A 24,663-nucleotide genomic window follows, 5' to 3' on the forward strand; every position below is an offset into this window, starting at 1 on the left:
GGCAACATCGAGAGACGGTCCCTACCCAACAGCGGGCTCACAGTCTAGAAGGGGGAGACAGACAACAAAACATATTAACAAAATAAAACAAATAGAATAAATATGTACAAATAAAATAGAGTAATAAATATGTACAAACATATACACATATCAATCAATCAATCGTATTTATTGAGCGCTTACTGTGTGCAGAGCACTGTACTAAGCCCTTGGGAAGTACAAGTTGGCAACATATAGAGACAGTCCCTACCCAACAGTAGGCTCACAGTCTAGAAGGGGGAGACAGAGAACAAAACCAAACATACTAACGAAATAAAATAAATAGAATAGATATGTACAAGTAAAATAAATAAATAAATAAATAGAATAATAAATATGTCCAAACATAGATACATATATGCAGGTGCTGTGGGGAAGGGAAGGAGGTAAGATGAGGGGGATGGAGAGGGGGACGAGGGGGAGAGGAAGGAAGGGGCTCAGTCTGGGAAGGTCTCCTGGAGGAGGTGAGCTCTTCAATCATATGTATTGAGCGCTTACTGTGTGCAGAGCACTGTACTAAGTGCTTGGGAAGTCCAAGTTGGCAACATAGAGAGACGGTCCCTACCCAACAGTGGGCTCACAGTCTAGAAGGGGGAGACAGAGAACAAAACATATTAACAAAATAAAATAAATAGAATAAATATGTACAAATAAAATAGAGTAATAAATACCTACAACCATATATACATATATAGACAAGCAGCGTGGCTCAGTGGAAAGAGCCTGGGCTTCGGAGCCAGAGGTCATGGGTTCGAATGCCGACTCCGCCACATGTCAGCTGTGTGATCTTGGGCAAGTCACTGAACTTCTCTGGGCCTCAGTTACCTCATCTGTAAAATGGGGATTAAGACTGTGAGCCCCACGTGGGACAACCTGATCACCCTGTATCCTCCCCAGCGCTTAGAACAGTGCTTTGCACATCATAGTAAGCGCTTAACAAATGCCAATTATTATTATTATTATTATTATTGTTATTATTAGAGAGGGTAGAGGAGTCCCGAGGTAAGGAACGGGCACGCCAGTCGGGATGGCCTCGTGGGTCGCCAAACGGGAAGGCTTCTGGGGGAGGCCTGCGAAAAAGTGAGGACGGTCACCTCTCTTCCGTTCGTGGGTGGAGAGTCACTGAATCCACACTTCCCGCCGGGAAGATGGAGAGGCAAAATTGGGTCATTTAAACCCTTTCTAGTTTAACAAGGGTCCGGGAGATGCGCTCTGTGGAAGGCGGCTTCGCCGCAAGGGCACGTCAGTGTCAGCAGGAGCTGAATTTCTAAAGCCTCAGACTGTAAATTAGAAAGAAAATCCATTCCAGTAAATGCTCCACCGTTTCCCGCGGCCCCAGTGGCGCACTGAAACTATTAGGACCAATCCGGCAGGTAAACATCATGGGGGTGGCTACGAGATTAAAAGAAGTTCCTTACCTCCTCCCCTTCCCTGATCCCCACCTCCTAGGCCGTAAAGCCTGGCTTCCTCGGAGAGGAAGGGAAACCAAGTCAATCCTCATTGGTATCTCCGACCGACGGCAGCCTACAGAGCTGCCACAGAGGGAGGACGCATCTGGCAAGTCTTGGGTCGGAAATGCTGACGTGATGTTTGGGTGGCTTCACTTGGTACAGGCCTGGGGCGAGCCAGGGCTCATGGGGCGACTGGCATACGTACCCCCCGTTCTTCGGTAACGGTTCTCGTAAAAGCGGCGTGGCTCGGTGGAAAGAGCCTGGGATTTGGAGTCAGAGGTCATGGGTTCAAATCCCGGCTCCGCCAATGGTCAGCTGGGTGACTTCGGGCAAGTCTCTTCACTTCTCTGCGCCTCAGTTCCCTCATCTGTAAAATGGGGATTAAGACTGCGAGCCCCCCATGGGACAACCTGATCACCTTGTAACCTCCCCAGCACTTAGAACAGCGCTCTGCACATAGTAAGCGCTTAATAAATGCCATTATTTATTTAATGCCATAAAGGCCTCCTCCTGTCTTACCTCCTTCCCTTCCCCACAGCACCTGTATATATGTACATATTTATTACTCTATTTATTTTACTTGTACATATCTACTCTATTTTATTTTGTTAGTATGTTTTGTTTTGTTCTCTGTCTCCCCCTTCTAGACTGTGAGCCCACTGTTGGGTAGGGACCGTCTGTCTTACCTCCTTCCCTTCCCCACAGCACCTGTATATATGTACATATTTATTTCTCTATTTATTTTACTTGTACATATCTACTCTATTTTATTTGGTTAGTAAGTTTGGTTTTGTTCTCTGTCTCCCCCTTCTAGACTGTGAGCCCACTGTTGGGTAGGAACTGTCTCTATATGTTGCCAACTTGGACTTCCCAAGCGCTTAGTACAGCGCTGTGCACACAGTAAGCGCTCAATAAATACGACTGATTGATGATTATTATTATTAAAATGTCACATTTAGGAAAACTGGTTGTGGTCCCACGCGGCAGGCAGGAACGGTCAAAGAACGTATTGAGGTGCGGCCGGGAGGCTATGTAGGCCTGGTGATGTAAGTTCGTCCTCTCGACTGTCAGCTTGTTGAGGGCAGAGAATCTGTCTGTTTATCGTTCTGTTGTCCTCTCCCAAGCGCTTGGCACAGTGCTGCGCACACAGTAAGCGCCCAAGAAATCCGATTGAATGGGTGAATTCCGAAAGCCACTCTCTCAGCGGTCAACAGACTGTCTCTATATGTTGCCAACTTGTACTTCCCAAGCGCTTAGTACAGTGCTCTGCACACAGTAAGCGCTCAATAAATACGATTGATTGATATAGAGACGGGCCCTACCCAACAACGGGCTCACAGTCTAGAAGGGGGAGACAGACAACAAAACAAAACACATGGACAGGCGTCAAGATGTCAGAACAAATAGAATTAAAGCTAAATGCACATCATTAACAAAATAAATAGAATAGTAAATATGCACAAATAAGAATAATAAATCCGTACATATATACAGGTGCTGTGGGGAGGGGACTGTGACTTCTAAGGAAGCAGCGTGGCTCAGTGGAAGGAGCACGTGCTTTGGGGTCAGAGGTCATGGGTTCAAATTCAGGCTCTGCCAATTGTCAGCTGTGTGGCTTTGGGCAAGTCACTTCCTTCTATTTCTTTTATCTTGTTAATATGTTGTGTTTTGTTCTCTGTCTAGACTGTGAGCCCGCTGTTGGGTAGGGGCCGTCTCTAGATGTTGCCAACTTGGACTTCCCAAGCGCTTAGTACGGTGCTCTGCACACAGTAAGCGCTCAATAAATAAGATTAAGTGAAAATGAAATGAAACAGACATGCTGTCTGAGTGTGTCTAGTGTCACCTGAAAATTGCACTTTATGGCCCCTGCCCCAACGTGGCCGCGAAGAAACGCAGTCACACCAGCAAGATGCCGCGGATTGCGTTGCTTGCTGCCCGGGCAGCCGTATTTATTGCTCAAACCAAAGCGGTCCCCTCTTCTCTTCCCCGCGGAGCTTCCGCAAAGCAAAGCTCCCTGTTGCCTGCATTCTGTGACTGAATTTCTGTCGTTATCCTTTCAAACGATATCTCATTTACGACCGCGGTTCTGCGGATGGTGTTCGGTTTGGTTCTCTAAATGCTGTGATGCCTTTCAACGGGTAAAGTAAGGGGTGGGCCTTTTTTTCTTCCCAAATAAGCTGTGATGAAATCCTCTCTGTTCTTTAGTCCTTAGAATCAGATTTCTGCGAAAGGCTAAGCTAATCTATTTGTTCTCGGTTTGCGTAGAGGAAGGGAGACGATAACGGAGAATGGGGTATTTTATTTTACAGTAAAACACCGTTGAACGCAGGCTTGTGACTCATTCTGGATCTCGACTGATTCTCAGGCGCGCGATATTCAAGCGTTTTGGACGTGGGCTGCGTGGGGCATGCTGCACGCTCTCTTTGCCCAGAACTTTTCCGGGGGTCCGCAGATGTGACGGGCGGTATTCAGATCGATCAATCAATCGTATTTATTGAGCGCTTACTGTGTGCAGAGCGCTGTACTAAGCGCTTGGGAAGTCCAAGTTGGCAACATCTAGAGACGGTCCCTACCCAACAGCGGGCTCCCAGTCTAGAAGGGGGAGACAGGCAACAAAACAAAACATATTAACAAAATAAAACTAATAGAATAAATATGTACAAGTAAAATAGAGTAATCAATCAATTGTATTTATTGAGCGCTTACTGTGTGCGGAGCACTGTACTAAGTGCTTGGGAAGTACAAGTTGGCAACATATAGAGACGGTCCCTACCCAACAGCGGGCTCACAGTCTAGAAGGGGGAGACAGACAACAAAACCAAACATATTAACAAAATAAAATAAATAGAATAAATATGTACAAGTAAAATAGAGTAATAAATATGTACAAACATATATACATATATACAGGTAGCTGTGGGGGCAGTTTCTCCTCTCATTCTCTCCTTGTCCCTGTCTGCGCCTTAGGTCTTTACCTCTTTCCTTCTGCCTGTCCCTCACCGCTTTTTTAACTTTATTTTTGCAATGGCCCTACTCCAATCAATCAATCGTATCTATTGAGCGCTTATTGTGTGCAGAGCACTGTACTAAGCACTTGGGAAGTCCAAGTTGGCAACATATAGAGACGGTCCCTACCCAACAGCGGGCTCACAGTCTAGAAGGGGGAGACAGGCAACAAAACAAAACATATTGACAAAATAAAATAAATAGAATAAATATGTACAAGTAAAATAGAGTAATCAATCAATCGTATTTATTGAGCGCTTATTGTGTGCAGAGCACTGGACTAAGCGCTTGGGAAGTCCAAGTTGGCAACATCTAGAGACGGTCCCTACCCAACGGCGGGCTCACAGTCTAGAAGCAGCGTGGCTCAGTGGAAAGAGCCTGGGCTTTGGAGTCGGAGGTCATGGGTTCGAATCCTGGCTCTGCCACTTAGCTGTGTGACTTTGGGCAAGTCACTTCACTTCTCTGGGCCTCAGTTCCCTCATCTGGAAAATGGGGATTAGGACTGTGAGCCCCCCGTGGGACAACCTGATCACCTTGTAACCTCCCCAGTGCTTAGAACAGTGCTTTGCACATAGTAAGTGCTTCATAAATGCCATCATTATTATTATTATTATTAGAAGGGCGAGACGGACAACAAAACAAAACATATTAACAAAATAAAATAAACTGAGCCACGACTGTGAGCCTCATGGGGGACACGGACTGTGTCCAACCTGATTACCTTGTATCTACCCCAGCGCTTAGAACAGTGTCTGGCACACAGTAAGTGCTTAACAAATACCAGAAAAACAAACAAAACACCAACACGCTGTCTTTCCTGCTAGCAGCTGAGCACCCTGTTTGAATGGTACTAAGCGCCGTTAAGCGCTTAGTACAGTGCTCTGCACACAGTAAGCGCTCAATAAATACGATTGATTGATTGAATGGTCTTGGGTACCAGCCTGGGACCCGGCTTTCAGCAGTCCGGGGATGAGGGAGAGGGGTTTTTTCGTTTGTTTGTCTTTTTAATGGTATTTGTTAAAGGCTTACTAGGTAGGACACTGTACTAAGCCCTGGGGTAGATACAAGCTAATCATTTATTCATTCATTCAATCCTATTTATTGAGCGCTTACTGTGTGCAGAGCACTGTACTAAGCGCTTGGGAAGTCCAAGTTGGCGACATATAGAGACGGTCCCTACCCAACAGTGGGCTGTCCACATCCTGCTGCTGTGGCTTAGTGGAAAGGCTTAGAAGTCAGAGATCGTGGGATGATAATAATAATAATAATAATAATAATAATAGTATTTATAAGCGCTTACTATGTGCAAAGCACTGTTCTAAGCGCTGGGGAGGTTACAAGGTGATCAGGTTGTCCCACTTGGGGCTCACAGTCTTCATCCCCATTTTACAGATGAGGGAACTGAGGCCCAGGGAAGTGAAGTGACTTGCCCAAGGTCACCCAGCTGACAAGCAGCGGAGCTGGGATTTGAACCCATGACCTCTGACTCCAAAGCCCGGCCTCTTTCCACTGAGCCATGCTGCTTCTCCTTCTCCGGGATCTAATCCCGGCTCTGCCGCTCGTCAGCTGTGTGTGACTTTGGGCAAGTCATTTACTGTATGCAGAGCACTGTACTAAGCGCTTGGGGGAGAACAATGTAACAGAGTTGGTAGACACACTCCCTGCCCGCATGAAGCTTACAGTCTGGAGGACAGCAAGTCACCTAGATAATAATAATAATAATGGCATTTATTAAGCGCTTACTATGTGCAAAGCAGTGTTCTAAGCGCTGGGGAGGTAACAAGGTGATCAGGTTGTCCCACGGGGGGCTCAGTCTTCATCCCCATTTTACAGATGAGGGAACTGAGGCACAGAGAAGTGAAGTGACTTGCCCAAAGTCACACAGCTGACAATTGGCGGAGCTGGGATTTGAACCCATGACCTCGGAAAAGAGAGAGAGAGAGAGACTGACTGACTTCATTCTCCTTTAGAAAACGGGCCATTCAAGGAAGGTAAATGCCTTCTTCCCCCACAGCGGGCCTCAGTGGAAAGAGCCCAGGCTTGGGAGTCTGAGGTCGTGGGTTCTAATCCTGGCTCTGCCGCTTGTCAGCTGTGTGACTTTGGGCCAGTCACTTCATTCATTCATTCAATCGTATTTATCGAGCGCTTACTGTGTGCAAAGCACTGTTCTAAGCGCTGGGGAGGTTACAAGGTGAACAGGTTGTCCCACGTGGGGCTCACAGTCTTAATCCCCATTTTACAGATGAGGTAACTGAGGCCCAGAGTAGTTAAGTGACTTGCCCAAAGTCCCACAGCTGACAAGTGGCGGAGCCGGGATTTGAACCCATGACCTCTGACTCCAAAGCCCGGGCTCTTTCCACTGAGCCACGCTGCTTCTCTGTAATCGTATTTATCAAGCGCTTACTGTGTGCAGAGCACTGGACTTCACTTCTTGGTGCCTCAGTCCCCTCATCTGTCAAATGGGGATTAAGACCGTGAGCCCCTCGTGGGACACCGTGATTACCCTGTATCTACCCCAGTGCTCAGAACAGTGCCCGGCACATAGTAAGCGCTTAACAAATACCAACATTATTATTAGTAGTAGTAGTAGTAGTAGTAGTATTATCCCAACCTGGGGCTCACAGTCTTCACCCCCGTTTTGCAGATGAGGGAACTGAGACTCCGAGAAGTGAAGCAACTCAAGGTTACCCAGCAAACAAGCGGCAGAGCCAGGATTAGAACCCAGATCAATCAATCAATCAATCGTATTTATTGAGCGCTTACTGTGTGCACAGCACTGTACTAAGCGCTTGGGAAGTCCAAGTTGGCAACATATAGAGACAGTCCTGACCCAACAGTGGGCTCACAGATCCTTCTGACTCGCAGGCCCGGGCTCTATCTACTAGGCTACACTGCTTTGAGCAGTCCAGAGAGCACGGCCTCCTCTTGGCCAAGTAACGAATAATAATAATAATAATAATAATAATAATAATAATAAGCGCTTACTATGTGCAAAGCACCATTCTAAGCGCTGGGGGATTTACAAGGTGATCAGGTTGTCCCATGGGGGGCTCACAGCCTTCATCCCCATTTGACAGAGGAGGGAACTGAGGCCCAGAGAAGTGAAGTGACTTGCCCAAAGTCACCCAGCTGGCAAGTGGCGGAGCGGGGATTTTTTTTTTTCAATCAATCGATTGATCGATTGATTGATTTGAACCCGTGACCTCCGACTCCAAAGCCCGGGCTCTTTCCAAGGAGCCGCGCTGGAGCTTTTCGGGTTAACTCGGCACCCGGCTGACTTTGGCTCCGCTCGGGAAAATCGTCGGATGCGGTTCACCTAAAAATAAATTCCCAGGTTTCCATGGCAGCCTGCTATCTCTTCCTCCGTGTCAACACTCTCCGTATGGAATTGCATGTGACAAGCCCACCTGCCAGCCAGGTAAGCTGCCAACCTCCCTCCTTCCCTCCCTCCCTCTCCCCATCCTCAGAATTCGCCTCCCTGGCTGGTTGGACCTCTGACTCCAATATCAATCAATCAATCAATCAATCATCAATCAATCAATCGTATTTACTGAGCGCTTACTGTGTGCAGAGCACTGGACTAAGCGCTTGGGAAGTCCAAGTTGGCAACATCGAGAGACGGTCCCTACCCAGCAGCGGGCTCACAGGGGGAGACAGAGAACAAAACATATTAACAAAATAAATAGAATAGATATGGACAAGTAAAATAAATAAATAGAGTAATAAATACGTACAAACATATATACAACAAAAGGAAATGCCGGGGGCTTCAAATAATGATAATAATAACAATAATAATGGCATTTATTAAGCACTTACTATGTGCAAAGCACTGTTCTAAGCGCTGGGGAGGTTACAGTCAATCAATCAATCAATCGTATTTATTGAGCACTTACTGTGTGCAGAGCCCTGTACTAAGCGCTTGGGAAGTACAAGTTGGCAACATATAACAAGGTGATCAGGTTGCCCCACGGAGGGCTCACAGTCTCAACCCCCATTTTACAGATGAGGTCACTGAGGCACAGAGAATAATAATAATAATAATAATAATAATAATGGCATTTATTAAGTGCTTACTATGTGCAAAGCAGTGTTCTAAGCACTGGGGAGGCTACAAGGTGATCAGGTTGCCCCACGGGGGGCTCACAGTCTCAATCCCCATTTTACAGATGAGGTCACTGAGGCACAGAGAATAATAATAATAATAATAATAATAATAATAATAATGGCATTTATTAAGCACTTACTATGTGCAAAGCACTGTTCTAGGCGCTGGGGAGGTTACAAGGTGATCAGGTTGCCCCATGGGGGGCTCACAGTCTCAATCCCCATTTTACAGATGAGTTCACTGAGGCACAGAGAATAATAATGATAATAATAATGGCATTTATTAAGTGCTTACTATGTGCAAAGCACTGTTCTAGGCGCCGGGGAGGTTACAAGGTGATCAGGTTTTCCCCACGGGGGGCTCACAGTCTCAATCCCCATTTTACAGATGAGGTCACTGAGGCACAGAGAATAATAATAATAATAATAATAATAATGGCATTTATTAAGCGCTTACTATGTGCAAAGCACTGTTCTAAGCACTGGGGAGGCTACAATCAATCATTCAATCGTATTTATTGAGCGCTTACTGTGTGCAGAGCACTTGACTAAGCACTTGGGAAGTACAAGTTGGCAACATATAGAGACGGTCCCTACCCAACAGTGGGCTCACAGTCTATGTGATGAGAAGCAGCATGGCTCAGTGTAAATAGCCCGGGCTTTGGAGTCCAAGGTCATGGGTTCAAATCGAAATAGCCTGGGCTTTGGAGTCCGAGGTCATGGGTTCAAATTGTCAGCTGGGTGACTTTGGGCAAGTCACTTCACTTCTCTGGGCCTCAGTTCCCTCATCTGCAAAATGGAGATTAAGACTGTGAGCCCCCCATGGGACAACCCAATCACCTTGTAACCTCCCCAGCGCTTAGAACAGTGCTTTGCACATAGTAGGCGCTTAATAAATGCCATCATTTTCATTATTATTATGAGCTGACCTCAAATTGAGAATGTGAAACCCAGGCGACTCATGGCGGGCAGAGGGGGCCGGGGCTGGAATGCCGACAGCCTCCTGGATGGGGACGGTGGGTTTTCCACCCCACAAAGGCTCCTCGGCTGGAATGCCGACGGCCTCCTGGATGGGGCCGGTGGGTTTTCCGGCCCACAAAGGCTCCTCGGCTGGAATGCCGACGGCCTCCTGGATGGGGACGGTGGGTTTTCCAGCCCACAAAGGCTCCTCGGCTGGAATGCCGACGGCCTCCTGGATGGGGACGGTGGGTTTTCCACCCCACAAAGGCTCCTCGGCTGGAATGCCGACAGCCGCCTGGATGGGGACGGTGGGTTTTCCACCCCACAAAGTCTCCTTGGCTGGATTGCCGACAGCCACCTGGATGGGGACGGTGGGTTTTCCACCCCACAAAGGCTCCTCGCTGGAATGCCGACGGCCTCCTGGATGGGGACGGTGGGTTTTCCAGCCCACAAAGCCTCCTCGGCCTGGATTGCCGGACGGCCGCCTGGATGGGGCCGGTGGGTTTTCCAGCCCAAAGAGGCTCCTCGGCTGGAATGCCGACGGCCTCCTGGATGGGGACGGTGGGTTTTCCACCCCACAAAGTCTCCTCGGCTGGAATGCCGACAGCTGCCTGGATGGGGACGGTGGGTTTTCCACCCCACAAAGTCTCCTCGGCTGGAATGCCAACAGCCACCTGGATGGGGACGGTGGGTTTTCCACCCCACAAAGTCTCCTCGGCTGGATTGCCGACAGCCTCCTGGATGGGGACGGTGGATTTTCCACCCCACAAATGCTCCTCAGCTGGAATGCCGACGGCCTCCTGGATGGGGACGGTGGGTTTTCCACCCCACAAAGCCTCCTCGGCTGGAATGCCGACAGCCGCCTGGATGGGGACGGTGGGTTTTCCAGCCCACAAAGCCTCCTCGGCCTGGATTGCCGGACGGCTGCCTGGATGGGGCCGGTGGGTTTTCCAGCCCAAAGAGGCTCCTCGGCTGGAATGCCGACGGCCTCCTGGATGGGGCCGGTGGGTTTTCCAGCCCACAAAGGCTCCTCGGGGTGACCGCCGTCCATTCGGGGTCTGGAGGGGCTGCTGCGGGACTGTCCTGGACCGCGAGAGGAAAGGGGCGGACAGCGTGAGGGACGAGGGAGGGAGCGAGCTGGGGCCTGCGGGCCGCTCTGCCCCGACCTTGCCGCCCCCAACTCCTGGCCCAGGCCCAGGCCCATCATCATCATCATCATCAATCGTATTTATTGAGCGCTTACTGTGTGCAGAGCACCCGCCCCTGCCACATGTCTGCTGTGTGACCTTGGGTAAGTCACTTCACTTCTCTGAGCCTCAGTTACCTCATCTGTAAAATGGGGATTAAGACTGTGAGCCCCACGTGGGACAACCTGAGCACTTTGTACCCTCCCAGCGCTTAGAACAGTGCTTTGCACATAGTAAGCGCTTAACAAATGCCAACATTATTATTATTATTATTATTACTAAGCGCTTAGTGCTTACTAAGCGCCCAGGCCCAGCGAGGGGTGGGAGCTGCTTGTCTCCCTCTCCCTCCCACCGGGGCGGCCGCTAAACTTAGCCGTGGCACAAACGGCCGGTAAAGCCCCCCACCCCGTGCGGACCCCCCACACAGGGGGGACGGGGGGACAAAGGAAGAAGGGGGGAGCCCTGGAGGAGGGCCCTGACAGGCCAGGAAGGGAGGCCATCGTGTCTTCTTGCTCTCACGGCAAGGAGCCCTCCCTCCGCACATCCGCCAAGCTCGCTCTCTCCCTCCCTTCAAGGCCCTACTGAGCGCTCACCTCCTCCAGGAGGCCTTCCCACACTCATCCCCCTCCTTCCTCTCCCCCTCCCCATCCCCCCAGCACCTGTATATATGTTTGTATGGATTTATCACTCTATTTTATTTGTGCATGTTTATTCTATTGATTTTATTTTGTTAACATGTTTGGTTTTGTTGTCTGTCTCCCCCTTCTAGACTGTGAGCCCGCTGTTGAGTAGGGACCGTCTCTCTGTGTGGCCGACTTGGACTTCCCAAGCGCTTAGTACAGTGCTCTGCACACAGTAAGCGCTCAATAAATACGATTGAGTGAATGAATGGGTACCGGCGAACAGGTGTTGTGGGGTGCTGCAGGGGAGGAGAAGGGAATCAAAGGAAAGGAAAGCAGGAAAGGTCAGAGAAAAATAGAGGGAATTCAACCAATTCTCCTTCTCCCTCCTACTTGACTATGAGCCCCATGAGTGACAGGGACTGTGTCCAACCTAATTAACTTGTATCTTCCCAAGTGCTTAGAACAGCGCTTGACACATAATAAGTGTTTAATACCATAATTATTATTATTAAGATCTAGCTTTGTTTCTATTTATTGTGATGACTTGACACCTGCCCACACGTTTTGTTTTGTCGTCTGTCTCCCCCTTCTAGACTGTGAGCCCGCTGTTGGGTAGGGACCGGCTCTATATGTGGCCGACTTGTACTTCCCAAGCGCTTAGTACAGTGCTCTGCACACAGTAAGCGCTCAATAAATACAACTGAATGAATGAATGAATGAATCTAACTTTATTTCTATTTATTCTGATGACTTGACACCTGCCCACACGTTTTGTTTTGTCGTCTGTCTCCCCCTTCTAGACTGTGAGCCCGCTGTTGGGTAGGGACCATCTCTATATGTTGCCGACTTGTACTTCCCAAGCGCTTAGTACAGTGCTCTGCACACAGTAAGCGCTCAATAAATACGATTGAATGAATGAATGAATCTAACTTTATTTCTATTTATTCTGATGACTTGACACCTGCCCACACGTTTTGTTTTGTCGTCTGTCTCCCCCTTCTAGACTGTGAGCCTGCTGTTGGGTAGGGACCGTCTCTATATGTGGCCGACTTGTACTTCCCAAGCGCTTAGTACAGTGCTCTGCACACAGTAAGCGCTCAATAAATACGACTGAATGAATGGATGAATGAATGAATAGTAAGTGCTTACTAAATCCCATCACCCCGCTTTGTAGTGAAGAAGTGAAATGGAGCTTTTTTTTAATGGTATTTAAGCGCTTACAATGCACCAGGCACTGTACTGAACGCTGCAGTAGCTACATGGTAATCAGGATGGACACAGTCCCTGTCCCACATGGGGTTCACAGTCTTCATCCCTATTTTGATGATGATGATGGCATTTATTAAGCGCTTACTATGTGCAAAGCACTGTTCTAAGCGCTGGGGAGGTTACAAGGTGATCAGGTTGTCCCACGGGGGGGCTCACAGTCTTCATCCCCATTTTACAGATGAGGTCACTGAGGCCCAGAGAAGTTAAGCGGCTTGCCCAGTCACGCAGCTGACAACTGGCAGAGCCAGGATTTGAACCCATGACCTCTGACTCCAAAGCCTGGGCTCTTTCCACTGAGCCACGCTGCTTCTCCCTATTTTACAGATGAGGCAACTGAAGCACAGAGATGATAAACGAATCGCCCAGGTTCGCACGGTGGACAAGTGGCGGAGCCGGGATTAGAACCCAGGTCCTTCCTTACTCCCGGTCTGTGCTCTAACCATTAGGCCATGCTGCTTCTTTGTCACTCACAGCGTCCGCAGTGAAGCCCCACTGCTTCCTGATCCCCGATCTTGGAAAGTGAGGTGTCCCAGATCTCTCCAGGAAAGGGGACAAGGGAACCGCTGTCTCTAGCAGAAGAGAAGCAGCGTGGCTCAGTGGAAAGAGCCCGGGCTTTGGAGTCACAGGTCATGGGTTCAAATCCCGGCCCCGCCACTTGTCAGCTGGGTGACTTTGGACAAGTCACTTCACTTCTCTGGGCCTCAGTTCCCTCATCTGGAAAATGGGGATTAAGACTGTGAGCCCCACGTGGTGGGACAACCTGATCACCTTGTATCCCCCCAGCGCTCAGAACAGTGCTTTGCACATAGTAAGCGCTTAACAAATACCATCATCATCATCCCCGATCTTGGAAAGTGAGGTGTCCCAGTTCTCTCCAGGAAAGGGGACAAGGGAAACCACTGTCTCTAGCAGAAGAGAAGCAGCGTGGCTCAGTGGAAAGAGCCCGGGCTTTGGAGTCGGAGGTCATGGGTTCAAATCCCGGCTCCGCCACTTGTCAGCTGGGTGACTTTGGGCAAGTCACTTCACTTCTCTGGGCCTCAGTTCCCTCATCTGTAAAATGGGGATTAAGACTGTGAGCCCCCAATGGGACAACCTGATCACCTTGTAACCTCCCCAACGCTTTGAACGGTGCTTTGCACATGGTAAGTGCTTAATAAATGCCATTATTATTATTATTTTTATTATTATCTGGCAGGGGGAGGAAGTCAGGTGGCTTTACCAGCTTGTTCACGTTCCCTCTGCTGTCGCTTTCGTGTGAGACTTAATTTTAACAGGGTAGAGAAGCAGAGTGGCCTAGTGGATAGAGCACTCATGAACCCCCGTTTTCCCAAGGCAGAAACTGAGGCACGGAGAGGGGCCCAAGGTCACACAGCAGACAAGTGGCAGAACCCAGGTCCTCTGGCTCCCAAGGCTGGGCTCTTTCCACTGGCCCACAGAAGCAGGTCCCTAGACTGTAAGCTCGTTGTGGGCAGGGGACCTGTGTGTTACACTGTACCCTCCCAGGCGCTTAGGACAGTGCTCTGCACACAGTAAGCGCTTAAAAAATACGATGGACTGACTGCATACGACAGTCTGTTTTGTTAACGATGTGCATCTAACTTTATTTCCATTTATTCTGATGACTTGACACCTGTCCACGTTTTGTTTTGTCTGTCTCCCCCTTCTAGACTGTGAGCCCGCTGTTGGGTAGGGACCGTCTCTAGATGTTGCCAACTTGGACTTCCCAAGCGCTTAGTACAGTGCTCTGCACACAGTAAGCGCTTAAAAAACACGATGGACTGACTGCGTACAACAGTCTATTTTGTTAACGATGTGCATCTAACTTTATTTCCATTTATTCTGATGGCTTGACACCTGTCCACGTTTGGTTTTGTCGTCTGTCTCCCCTTTCGAGACTGTGAGCCCGCTGTTGGGTAGGGACCGTCTCTAGATGTTGCCAACTTGGACTTCCCAAGCGCTTAGTCCAGTGCTCTGCACACAGTAAGCGCTTAAAAAACACGATGGACTGACTGCGTACGACAGTCTAGTTTGTTGATGTGCATCTAACTTTATTTCCATTTATTCTGATGGCTTGACACCTGTCCACGTTTGGTTTTGTCGTCTGTCTCCCCCTTCTAGACTGTGAACCCGCTGTTGGGGAGGGACCGTCTCTAGATGTTGCCAACTTGGATTTCCCAAGCGCTTAGTCCAGTGCTCTGCACACAGTAAGCGCTCAATAAATACGATTGAATGAACGAATGAACGACAGCGGGATGGAAACCAAGTCAGAAAGGGCAGAGGGGTTCAACCCTCACCTAAACGGTGAGGCGAGGCCGGTGACTCTTCCCCGCTGTAGACTGTAAGCTTATTGCGGGCAGGGGAACACGTCTACTAACTCTCCCAATCACTTCACGTCTAGTGCTCAGCACAGAGTAAGTGCTCAGTAAATACCACGTCGATTGAGTGATGGATCGACTGCTGATCACCTCTGACGGTGTTGGACGTAACGGTCCTGATTCTCCCCCAGCGCTGAGCACCGTGCTTGGCAGGGTGGCCTAGTGGAAAGAGCATGGGCCCGGAAGGCGGAGGATCTGGGTTCTAACCCCTGCTCTGCCACCTGTCCGCTGTTTGGTCTTGGACAAGCGGCTCCACTTCTCTGGGCCTCAGTTTTCTCATCTGCAAAATGGGGGTTCGACACTTGTCTCTGCCGCCCACCTGGACGGAGAGCCCGGGGACTGGGCCTGACCTGATTGTCTCGAATCCACCCCAGCGCTTAGCACGGCGCCCGACACCTAGTAAGTGCTTACTGCTCGCGGCAAGCGCTCAATAAGTACGATTGAATGAATGAATGCGTGCTTTAACGAGTACCGTAATTCTTATTCTTCCTAAGCCCTTGATTAATTCCACAGTTATTATTCCTCTGATGCATCGTACCTGGAGACGGCCCCTCCCCAGACACGCCCGCACACCCACTCCTGTCCCCTCCCCCAAAGAACAGTGCTTTGCACATAGTAAGCGCTTAACAAATGCCATTATTATTATCGTTATTCCCCGGCTCCCAGTGCCTTCTGGAAGATTTGAAAAATGAGACCGCCTTACCCTGACTTCCCCGACTTGGGTAGGGGAGACGAGGGTAATAATAATAATAATAATGGCATTTGTTAAGCGCTTACTCTGTGCAAAGCACTGTTCTAAGCGCTGGGGAGGATACAAGGTGATCAGGTTGTCCCACGGGGGGCTCACAGTCTTCATCCCCATTTTACAGATGAGGGAACTGAGGCCCAGAGAAGTGAAGTGACTTGCCCAAAGTCACACAGCTGATGTGGCGGGGCCGGGATTTGAACCCACGACCTCTGACTCCCAAGCCCGGGCTCTTTCCCACTGAGCCACGCTGAGGGCAGCCCATCCACGCGCCTTCCGGGGGGCCGACTGAGAACGAACTAGACTCCAGCACTGGCCGCTCTAATTTTGGAACTACAGCTCGAACAAAAAAACCCAACAATCACCAAAAAACCCTCCAGAAAGAAGGTGCCATTTAACCAGAATGGAAGACGCTTCCTTTATTTTGAAAATCATCTTTCAATAAATATGCCAGCTCACTGGTCAAAGTCAAAGGCGAACCACCTGCATTTCAAATGTGCATATTATATATATATATATCGTACATATATATATAATATATATATTTACTCTCTCAATCACAGCAACCTCATACAATAAGATACACATCAATAAAGAAAACCACAGGCACACTTGCGATTCCACACAGTTCAAGATGATCGTATCTCCGGGACAATATGTACACGGGACTTTTTCCTTTCAAGGCGGAAATAAAACGTCGTCACCCCTGCTCTGTTCACTGTCTGAGTTACGTGGCGTCGCGGTCTATCAATCCGTTGACTGCAGGTAGCGATATGGACGCGGGCCGAGGGAACCGGGAGAGCTCGTCTTGGAAGCAGAGCACGCGGGGCAGTTCAGAAAAGGGAGAAAGGCTCACGAGAAATGGAAACCACGGCTCAGGTCAGTTTCAGTAGTAAAATCCCCTTTAAATTTGGCCGTCTACACACCTCGGGTTATCTACAGAGCGATCTAGCGGCTACACGTCTATATGTTTATAGAGACAGCGATTAAAAAACACGGTAAGAAATCTTAAAATATCTCGACCGAGCTCAGAGCCGTGGAAGCTTTCGGAATCAGCAAGGTACCATTTTGTTCAGTTGAGTTCGTTTTCGTTTGACTTTTTGGGTCTCCAACAGTCAGATGTTTCCTCTTGGCCTGGCTCCCTTGAAGGGGAGCTGGAAGTCCACTGACTGCTTCGGCCCCAAAGGGTTTTGAACGTCGAACCTATGGCTGAAATCTTTTTCTCTGATTCACAAAAGCCCAGCTCTAGTTGCGAATCCCCCTGGGCCCCCGGCGCTCTTATTCCCAAAAGCAAACGGGACGGAGCGGTAGCCTCTGCCCTGAGAAAGGAGACGGCCCCCGAGGCCGGAGCCCGGACGGTTCTCGGTGCGAACGGAGGTCGGCCACCCCCGGCTGACGCTCGAGGCCTCTCGCGGGGGAAAATCAGGGAGTCTCCCCGTTTCCCGGGCCTCGCTGGGGAAAGGGGGGAGGTCGAGGCCGAGAGGGAGCCCAGGATATCTTAAACGGGCGAATCCAGCCGGCGGCGGGTCGACGCTCACCTTTGGGCCCGTGGTAGCCCCCGGGAGCTCAAAAGGGAGGTAGGCAGACGTGTATCGGGGAGCCGCTCTCTCCGAGGAGGAGACGACTTTCTCCCCTGCGGCTTTCCAGCCCTCTCCATCGTGGTGCAGAAGTCACCGTGGCCGGGGCCCGACCGCGGCCCGCCCAAGTCCCTCCACCCGGGGTGGGCGGATCACTCGGGGAAACCGGACAGAGGCTACGCGGCGACCTTACCGCTTTTCAGCGCACGACGGGTTTGATATATTTATTGAAAAATAAAACTTTTCCAATCGCCTATTTACAGTAGGAAGGAGAGGAGGCGGCGGTACGCGTGCAACGGAAACGAAGGCCGCCGGGTCCTCCTCGTCCGGCGGCGGCGTTCCGGGGTACGGCGGGGAGGGGTCCGGCGCCGAGAGCGTGGCGAAAGACGGCAGGTGCTCGGCTCGGTTTTCGACCGGAAAACCCGGCGGGCCCGCGGGCGAAAACGTCCGGAGAAGTCCTCTCGCTTGAGGAGGGGAGGTCCGGCGGACCGTGGGACGAGAAGTGCTTTGCTGTCAGCCCTTGGGAGGGGTCGGGGTGCGGGGAGGGGGACCGACGAGCCGTTGGAAGTAGTCTGGCACAATGGAAAAGGGTCTGCCGGCCCAGAGACCGCCGGGAAGCCCGCTGGCCGCCGGGAGTGGGTGATTAACCTGGACGGCAAGACCGCTTTCTCTATCTCTGTCTCTCTCTCTCTCTCTCTCTCCCTCCCTGCCAGCTGTAGGAGGGAGGAGGAGCCCCGAATCCTCTCCGGGGAAGGGCGCGGGCGAGCAACCCCAAGCCCGAGCGCCCGGTCTCCCGCCCGACGGCCCGGTGGCGAGGGGCCGGGGGGAGCTCGGGGGGTCGGGGCCCGCCCCGGGCGACGAGGGAGCTCGGCTCCCCGGGCCGGGGTCCGGCTCGGACGCCGGTGCAACGCCTGGGCCCTTGCGGCGGTGGCGGCGGCGGCGGCGGAGGCGGCAGGGTGAGGACGCCCGGCTATCTGTACACCAGGTGGGAGAGCTGGACGGCCTTGGAGCCCAGCTGGTGGCTGGGCAGGAACCTGTGCAGGGCGCTCTTGCGGCAGCACGGGTCGTAGTGGTAAGCGCCGAGGCAGGCGTCGCAGGACACCTTGGAGCAGAAGGTGCACGTGTTGGCGGCCCCGGGCCGGTTGCAGAAGCTGCAGCGGGGGGAGGAGGAGCCGGCGGGCCGCGGCCTGGCCGGGCCCGGGGCCGGCGGGGGCTTGTCCCGGGCGGCGGGGCGGGCGGGGGGCGGCCGGCCGGCCCCGCCGCCGTTGGCCTTGAGGGCCGCGCCGTCGCAGCGCGGGCAGGGGCCGGGCCCGGCCAGGCCGCAGGCCTGGCACGCCGCCGGGCCCCGCTTGGGCCGGTAGACGGGGCTGGGCTCGTTGCCCAGCAGCCAGACGTCCGGCTTGAGGGCGTCCTGCCGGCGGAAGGCGGCGGCGCCCCGCGGGTCCGGGGCCGTGTACAGGTCCGGCTCCTCGGGCCGGCCGGGGGCGGAGGCCGGCTCCTCGGGGCGCCCGGGCCCGGCCGCGAGCGGGGGGCGGCGGGCGGCCCGGCTGGGCATCGGGGTCCCCGGCGGGCGCGGGCTCCTCGCGCGGGCCCGGCCAGCCCGGCGGGGGGGCCTTCCTGCCCTCCCAGGGGCCGCCGTCGTAGGCGTCCACGGACTTGGAGGCCTTGCCCACCCGGGGCTTGTAGTAGTCCTTGGCGGCCCGCTCGCTGGCCGACTTCTGCAGGAGCACCCGGGCCGCGGAGGCGGCCGTCAGGGTCTCCCGGCCCTCCGCCCGCCTGCGCATGGCGTCCGAGCAGCCGCGCACGTCCTCCTTGCTGCGCTTGCGCTCGGCCACCACGTCCAGCTCCGAGTAGCCCTTCTCCTTCACCTGGGAGTGGATCTCCAGCAGCTGCTCGCACTCCACCTTGGCCAGGAAGAGCTCGAAGGACACCATCTGCACGCGCAACGTCTCCACCAGGTCTCGGAGCCGGTAGGCCGTGCCCAGCTCCGGCACGTAGCCCAGGGAGCTGAGGATCCCCCGCACCGCCTCCTCCGGCAGCGTCGACTTGATGTGATACACGAAGGGGCCCGTGTAGGTCTAGGACAGAAGAGAGCCTCCGTTCCCCGCCGCGTCGCCGCCCCCGCGACCCGGGCCGACGCTCGAGGGGGCCGAGGGGGACCCGACCCGACCGCGGACACCGGGGGCCGGTTCGGGGGCCGCACGCGAGGACCGACGACCGGGCCGCCGGCCTCGAGGATATTCGCTTCGTCGGGGCGGCCCCGAGGGGGACCCGACCCCGGCTCTCCGAGGGGAAGATCGGCGGGGCCGAGGGGGACGGGGCGGGGGGAAACAACCGGAGGAGGCGCTTTCCGAACTTAAAATGTCGCGAAGGAGAAGCGGCGAGGTTTAGCGGTCCGGAGACCTGGGTTCCAATCCCGGCTCCGGCTCCCGACTGAGGGGAGACCTTGGGTGAGTCACTTCACTTTCCCGAGCTCCAGCTCCCGGGGGTGGACCGCCCGTTCTCCCGCCGCCTTGGACCGCGAGCCCCACGTGGGACGGGCCTCGTGCGGGAACGTATCTATCCACTCCGCTATACTGGACCCTCTCGAGCAATTGATATAGCGCCCTGCACGTCGTAAGCGCTCAATAAATCCTTCCGACCGGTACCCATCCACTCGATGGTACCGTTCTCTTGTGAGCGCTCGATAAACCCGCTTGGCAGCCACCCGCTGTGCGGTTCTGTACCCTCGCGAGCGCTTAGTCCAGTGCTCTGCACACGGAACCATCGACGAGCCGCCTCCTCCTCGTTCTCCTCTCCCCGCAAGAGCCCCTCCCGCCGACGGCCCGGCCGAAATCGCTCTCGACGCCAGGTGACCGCCCGCTCCCCCGGCGCCCCGCGCCGAACGGCCGGGCCGGGACGTCCGCGAGGGGATCCTCGGCAGCGAGGGGGGCCCGCGACCGGCCCGGACGCCCTACCTTGATGCTCCTGAACTCTTTCTTCCAGGGGTAGAGGAAGAGGTTGATCCCGAGGGTCTCGAGCAGGCCGAAGGCCCCGCGCAGGGCCCGCAGGTTGGAGGAGCGCGGGCCGCGCAGGGAGCCCTCGGCCACCTCGTAGAACTGGAGCAGGCGGAAGCGAGCCGGGGGCTCCACCTGCTGCAGGCTCAGCAGGGCCGAGGCGGCCACGCGCAGGCCCTCGTCGGCCGAGGCCCCCCGCCGCCGGCCCCCGGGGTCCGCGCCGTCCGCCCGCGCCTCGTGGAACTGCACGTACTTCCGGAACAGGTCATCTTTGTACCTCGACTCCATGGGGGGCCGCCGCCGGCCCGGCCCGGCCCGCTCCGGCCGGCTCCCGCGGCTACCTGTTCTCCGCCACGGCCGGGCGGCGGGCGGCGGGCCGGCCCCCGGCCATGCGGGCTCTGCAACGGGACCCCACCCCGCCCCTTCAGCGGGCGGCCGGACCTCCGGGAGAATCGACCCCTCGCCCCCGCCGACGGACCCCCGCTCGGCCCGAGTCTGGCGTTCGACTCGCGGGGCCGGCAGACGCATCCGAGAGGATCCTACATCCCCCCCGTCGGGGTTCCCGGCCGGAAAGACGCCGTCGGGAGACCGACCCAAGACGGCCTTCCAAAAGCCACACCCCCTCCCCACCCCTCGGGAAGGGGAACGGTCACCCGACGTCCTGCTCCGGAGGCTTTTCTAGCCTCCGACATGCTACCGTAGGGTGGGGAAGCGGCGAGGCTTACGGGATAGAGCCCGGGCCCGGGAGTCCAGAGGACTTGGATCCTAATCCCGCCTCCGCCGGTTGGCTGCCGGGTGACCCTGGGCGAGGCGCTTCGCTTCTCTGGGCCTCGGTTACCTCATCTGAAAAACGGGGGGATCAAGGGGGTGAGCCCCATGTGGGACGGGGACCGTGTCCGACCTGGGCGGCTTGCGTCTGCCCCGGCGCTTAGTGCGGGGCCTGGCACCCAGTAAGGGTGGCCCAAATGCCATTTTAAAGAAACAGAAACCAAAAAACAGCTACTCCACCCCCTCCCTGCCCAGAACCGGACTTCGCCGGCCCCCAGCCGGCCCTAACGAAAGGGAAGCCTGGGAGAGAGGCGGACCGGGCTGAGCCATTTCGCCTTCCCTGGCAGCGATTCTCCTCACACACCCCCCGGGGCCCCCCAGATAACGATTCCCTCCTCGTCCTTCCTGCTCACGCTCGGCATCTTTTCTCGTCTCCTCGCCGGCTGGTACGGCCCTCCCTCCCCACACCCCTCGTTAAGAGACGAACGTCTTATTCGTCCCCAACCGAGAGTCTCGGCGTTCGGCCGGCCGCAACAAAACGACCCACGCCGAGTGTGCTTCCCGGAGACCGAAGCTTCCCAGCTGCGAAAGCGGTTCGTTAATAGACTCCGTCTCTGCCGGCTCAAAAACCGCCCCGTGAGCATTTCTAAAGCGGGCCCCTTGAAGATCCCCGTTACCAGACACTGCCCGGTAAGGTGGCCCGCCCGGCCCGCCGTCTTGGAAAAGGAGACGGAAAAATGAAAGGCGGAATGCGGCGTCTTTGGGATTTTCTCCCACCTCCGCCGAAAGAAGTGCCAGCTGAAGTCAAACGACCGCGGCCGGTCCCGCGTCTGCAAGGCCGCTCCGCTCGTCCGGCGGCGGAGGCGGAAGCTATTTCTGGCGCGGTTCTCTGCCGTCCCCCCCGGACGGGAGCCTCCGACCGAAGGCCGCCTCCGAAAGGGCCCGGGGACCAGCGGCCCATTTTAACAAGCTCCCTCCGGGCGGGTCGGCTGCTCCCTCCCGACGGCCGGCGGGGTGCTCGGGACTGGAGGCATCTCCCCCTTTCAGACTGTGAGACCGTCTCTATATGTTGCCAATTTGTACTTCCCAAGCGCTTAGGACAGTGCTCTGCACATAGTAAGCGCTCAATAAATACGATCGATGATGACGATGATGATCCGGCCCGAGGGTCCTGCTGACCCCAGAGGGGGAACCGAACGGGGAAAAAAACCCAAAAAACTCACAATGAATTCGCACGGCCGGCTCGGTCGGGGCTAAATTTCTCGGTTCGCTTATGACCAAGCCAAAAGGGTCAATCCTATGTACTGAGCGCCTGTGTGCGAAGCGCGGCTCAACGCTCGGGTGAATACGACAGACGGCCTTTCAAAGCCGCCCCCCCCCCAAAATAGGTAAAGGTTTGCCTTACGTCCTGGCTCGGAGACTTTTCTGGTCTTCGACACGGTACTGGAGGACGGGCAGGGCCCAGCTCGACGCGGTGTGGCTTGGTGGCTGGAGCCCGGGACTGGGAGTCCGGAGGACCTGGGTTCTAATCCTGGCTCCGCCTCTTGCTTCGGGCGGGTCACTTCGCTGCTCTCCTCATCTGGAAAATGGGGATTAAGACGGCGATCCCGACTGTAGACCAGTCTACAGTCTGGCGGGGGAGAGAGAAAGCGGCCAGCGTAACAGCTTTTGAGGGCCCTCCTGTAGGACTGTGAGCCCACTGTTGGGTAAGGACCGTCTCTCTATGTTGCCAACTTGTACTTCCCAAGCGCTTAGTACAGTGCTCTGCACAAAGTAAGCGCTCAATAAATACGATTGATTGATTGATTGATTGACTGGGACGGGAGCAGCCTGTGTCTTTATACTGTTCGACTACCCTCTCCCACAGGCTTACTACAGTGCTCTGCACCCACTAAGCGCTCAATAAATACCACGGACTGACTGAGCAGCATACCCGAGTGGCAAGAGTGTAGGCTACACTGCTCTGCACACAGTAAGCGCTCAATAAATACGATTGAATGAATGTAAGCTCCTGGCGGGCAGGGACTGTGTCTGTTTGTTGTTATAATGCACTCTCCCAAGCTGCGCACAGTAAACGCTCGATAGATACGACCGAATGAATGAGCGAATAATAATAATAATGATGATGATGGTGTTTGTTAAGCGCTTACTATGTGCCAAGCCCTGTTCTAAGCGCTGGGGAGGTTACAAGGTGATCAGGCTGTCCCAAGGGGGGCTCACAGTCTTCATCCCCATTTTCCAGAGGAGGGAACTGAGGCCCAGAGAAGTGAAGTGACTTGCCCAGAGCCACACAGCTGACAGTTGGCGGAGCCGGAATTTGAACCCGTGACCTCTGACTCCAAAGCCCGGGCTCTTTCCACTGAGCCACGCTGCTTCTCAATACAGGAGTGGGAGTCATTCATTCAATCGTATTTATTGAGCACTTACTGTGTGCAGAGCACCGTACTAAGCGCGAGGGAACTGGGTTCTAATCCCGGCTCCGCCACTTGCCGGCTGGGTGGTCTCGGGCAAGTCACAACTTCTCCGGGCCCTCAATTTCCTCATCTGTAAAATAATAATAATAATAATAATGATGGCATTTATAAAGCACTTACTATGTGCAAAGCACTGTTCTAAGTGCTGGGGAGGTTACAAGGTGATCAGGTTATCAATCAATCACTCGTATTTATTGAGCGCTTACTGTGTGCAGAGCACTGTACTAAGCGCTTGGGAAGGACAAGTTGGCAACACATAGAGATGGTCCCTACCCAACAGTGGGCTCACAGTCTGGAAGGGGCTCACAGTCTTAATCCCCATTTTACAGATGAGGGAACTGAGGCACGGAGAAGTTAAGTGACTTGCCCACGGGGATGAAAGAAGCGGCGTGGCTCAGTGGGAAAGAGCCCGGGCTTTGGAGTCAGAGGTCACGGGTTCAAATCCCGGCTCCGCCAACTGTCGGCTGTGTGACTTTGGGCAAGTCACTTCACTTCTCTGGGCCTCAGTTCCCTCATCTGGACGGTGAGCCCACTGTTGGGTAGGGACCGTCTCTATATGTTGCCAACTTGGACTCCCCAAGCGCTTAGTACAGTGCTCCGCACACAGTAAGTGCTCAATAAATACGAGTGATTGATTGATTGGAAAATGGGGATGAAGACTGTGAGCCCCCCGGGGGACAACCTGATCACCTTCTAACCTCCCTAGCGCTTAGAACAGTGCTTTGCACATAGTAAGCGCTTAACAAAAGCCATCATTATTATTATTATTATTATTATTATAAAGACGCATCCTCCCTCCCCCGTAGCCCAGGGTGGGCCGGGCGTCTGATCCAACCTGGGCCGCCTCTTACCCCGGCGTGCGGCCCGGGGTGAGCGTTTAGCAGAAACCGCGATCACTCTCGGTCCGAACGGTTTTCCTTCGGGTGAGGAGAGGGGAGGGAGGGGGAGGAGAGAAATGGCCGATGAGTCTTTTCTGGCCGCAAAAACCACGGTCGCTCTCGGTCCGAAACGGTTTTCCTTCGGGTGAGGAGAGGGAAGGGGAGGAGAGAAACGGCTGATGAATCTTTTCTGGTCCTATTATCTGCC

General features: G+C 53.9%; 1 protein-coding gene across 1 annotated transcript; it reads right to left on the reverse strand.

Annotated features, from left to right (window-relative positions):
- Positions 1-16,161: 16,161 nt before the first annotated feature.
- On the reverse strand, positions 16,162-21,084 carry SPATA2 (spermatogenesis associated 2). Its single transcript, XM_038750025.1, has 5 exons — positions 21,061-21,084; positions 20,297-20,733; positions 18,797-19,417; positions 18,587-18,750; positions 16,162-18,526 (listed from the first exon to the last, which is right to left on the reverse strand). Exons 2-5 carry the CDS (start codon positions 20,621-20,623, stop codon positions 18,310-18,312), a joined length of 1,329 nt encoding a protein of 442 aa, XP_038605953.1. The 5' UTR covers positions 20,624-20,733; positions 21,061-21,084; the 3' UTR covers positions 16,162-18,309.
- Positions 21,085-24,663: the final 3,579 nt, after the last annotated feature.

This window comes from Tachyglossus aculeatus, chromosome 8, assembly GCF_015852505.1.
Source record: "Tachyglossus aculeatus isolate mTacAcu1 chromosome 8, mTacAcu1.pri, whole genome shotgun sequence".
Classification (NCBI taxonomy): domain Eukaryota; kingdom Metazoa; phylum Chordata; class Mammalia; order Monotremata; family Tachyglossidae; genus Tachyglossus; species Tachyglossus aculeatus.

Coding starts and splice junctions, on each gene's coding strand:
- SPATA2 (XM_038750025.1), bottom strand. CDS start 20,623: ATGGAGTCGAGGTACAAAGATGACCTGTTCCGGAAGTACGTGCAGTTC. Junction 19,418..20,296: donor AAGAGTTCAGGAGCATCAAG/GTAGGGCGTCCG, acceptor CTTCTGTCCTAG/ACCTACACGGGCCCCTTCGT. Junction 18,751..18,796: donor CGGCCCGAGGAGCCGGACCT/GTACACGGCCCC, acceptor TTCCGCCGGCAG/GACGCCCTCAAGCCGGACGT.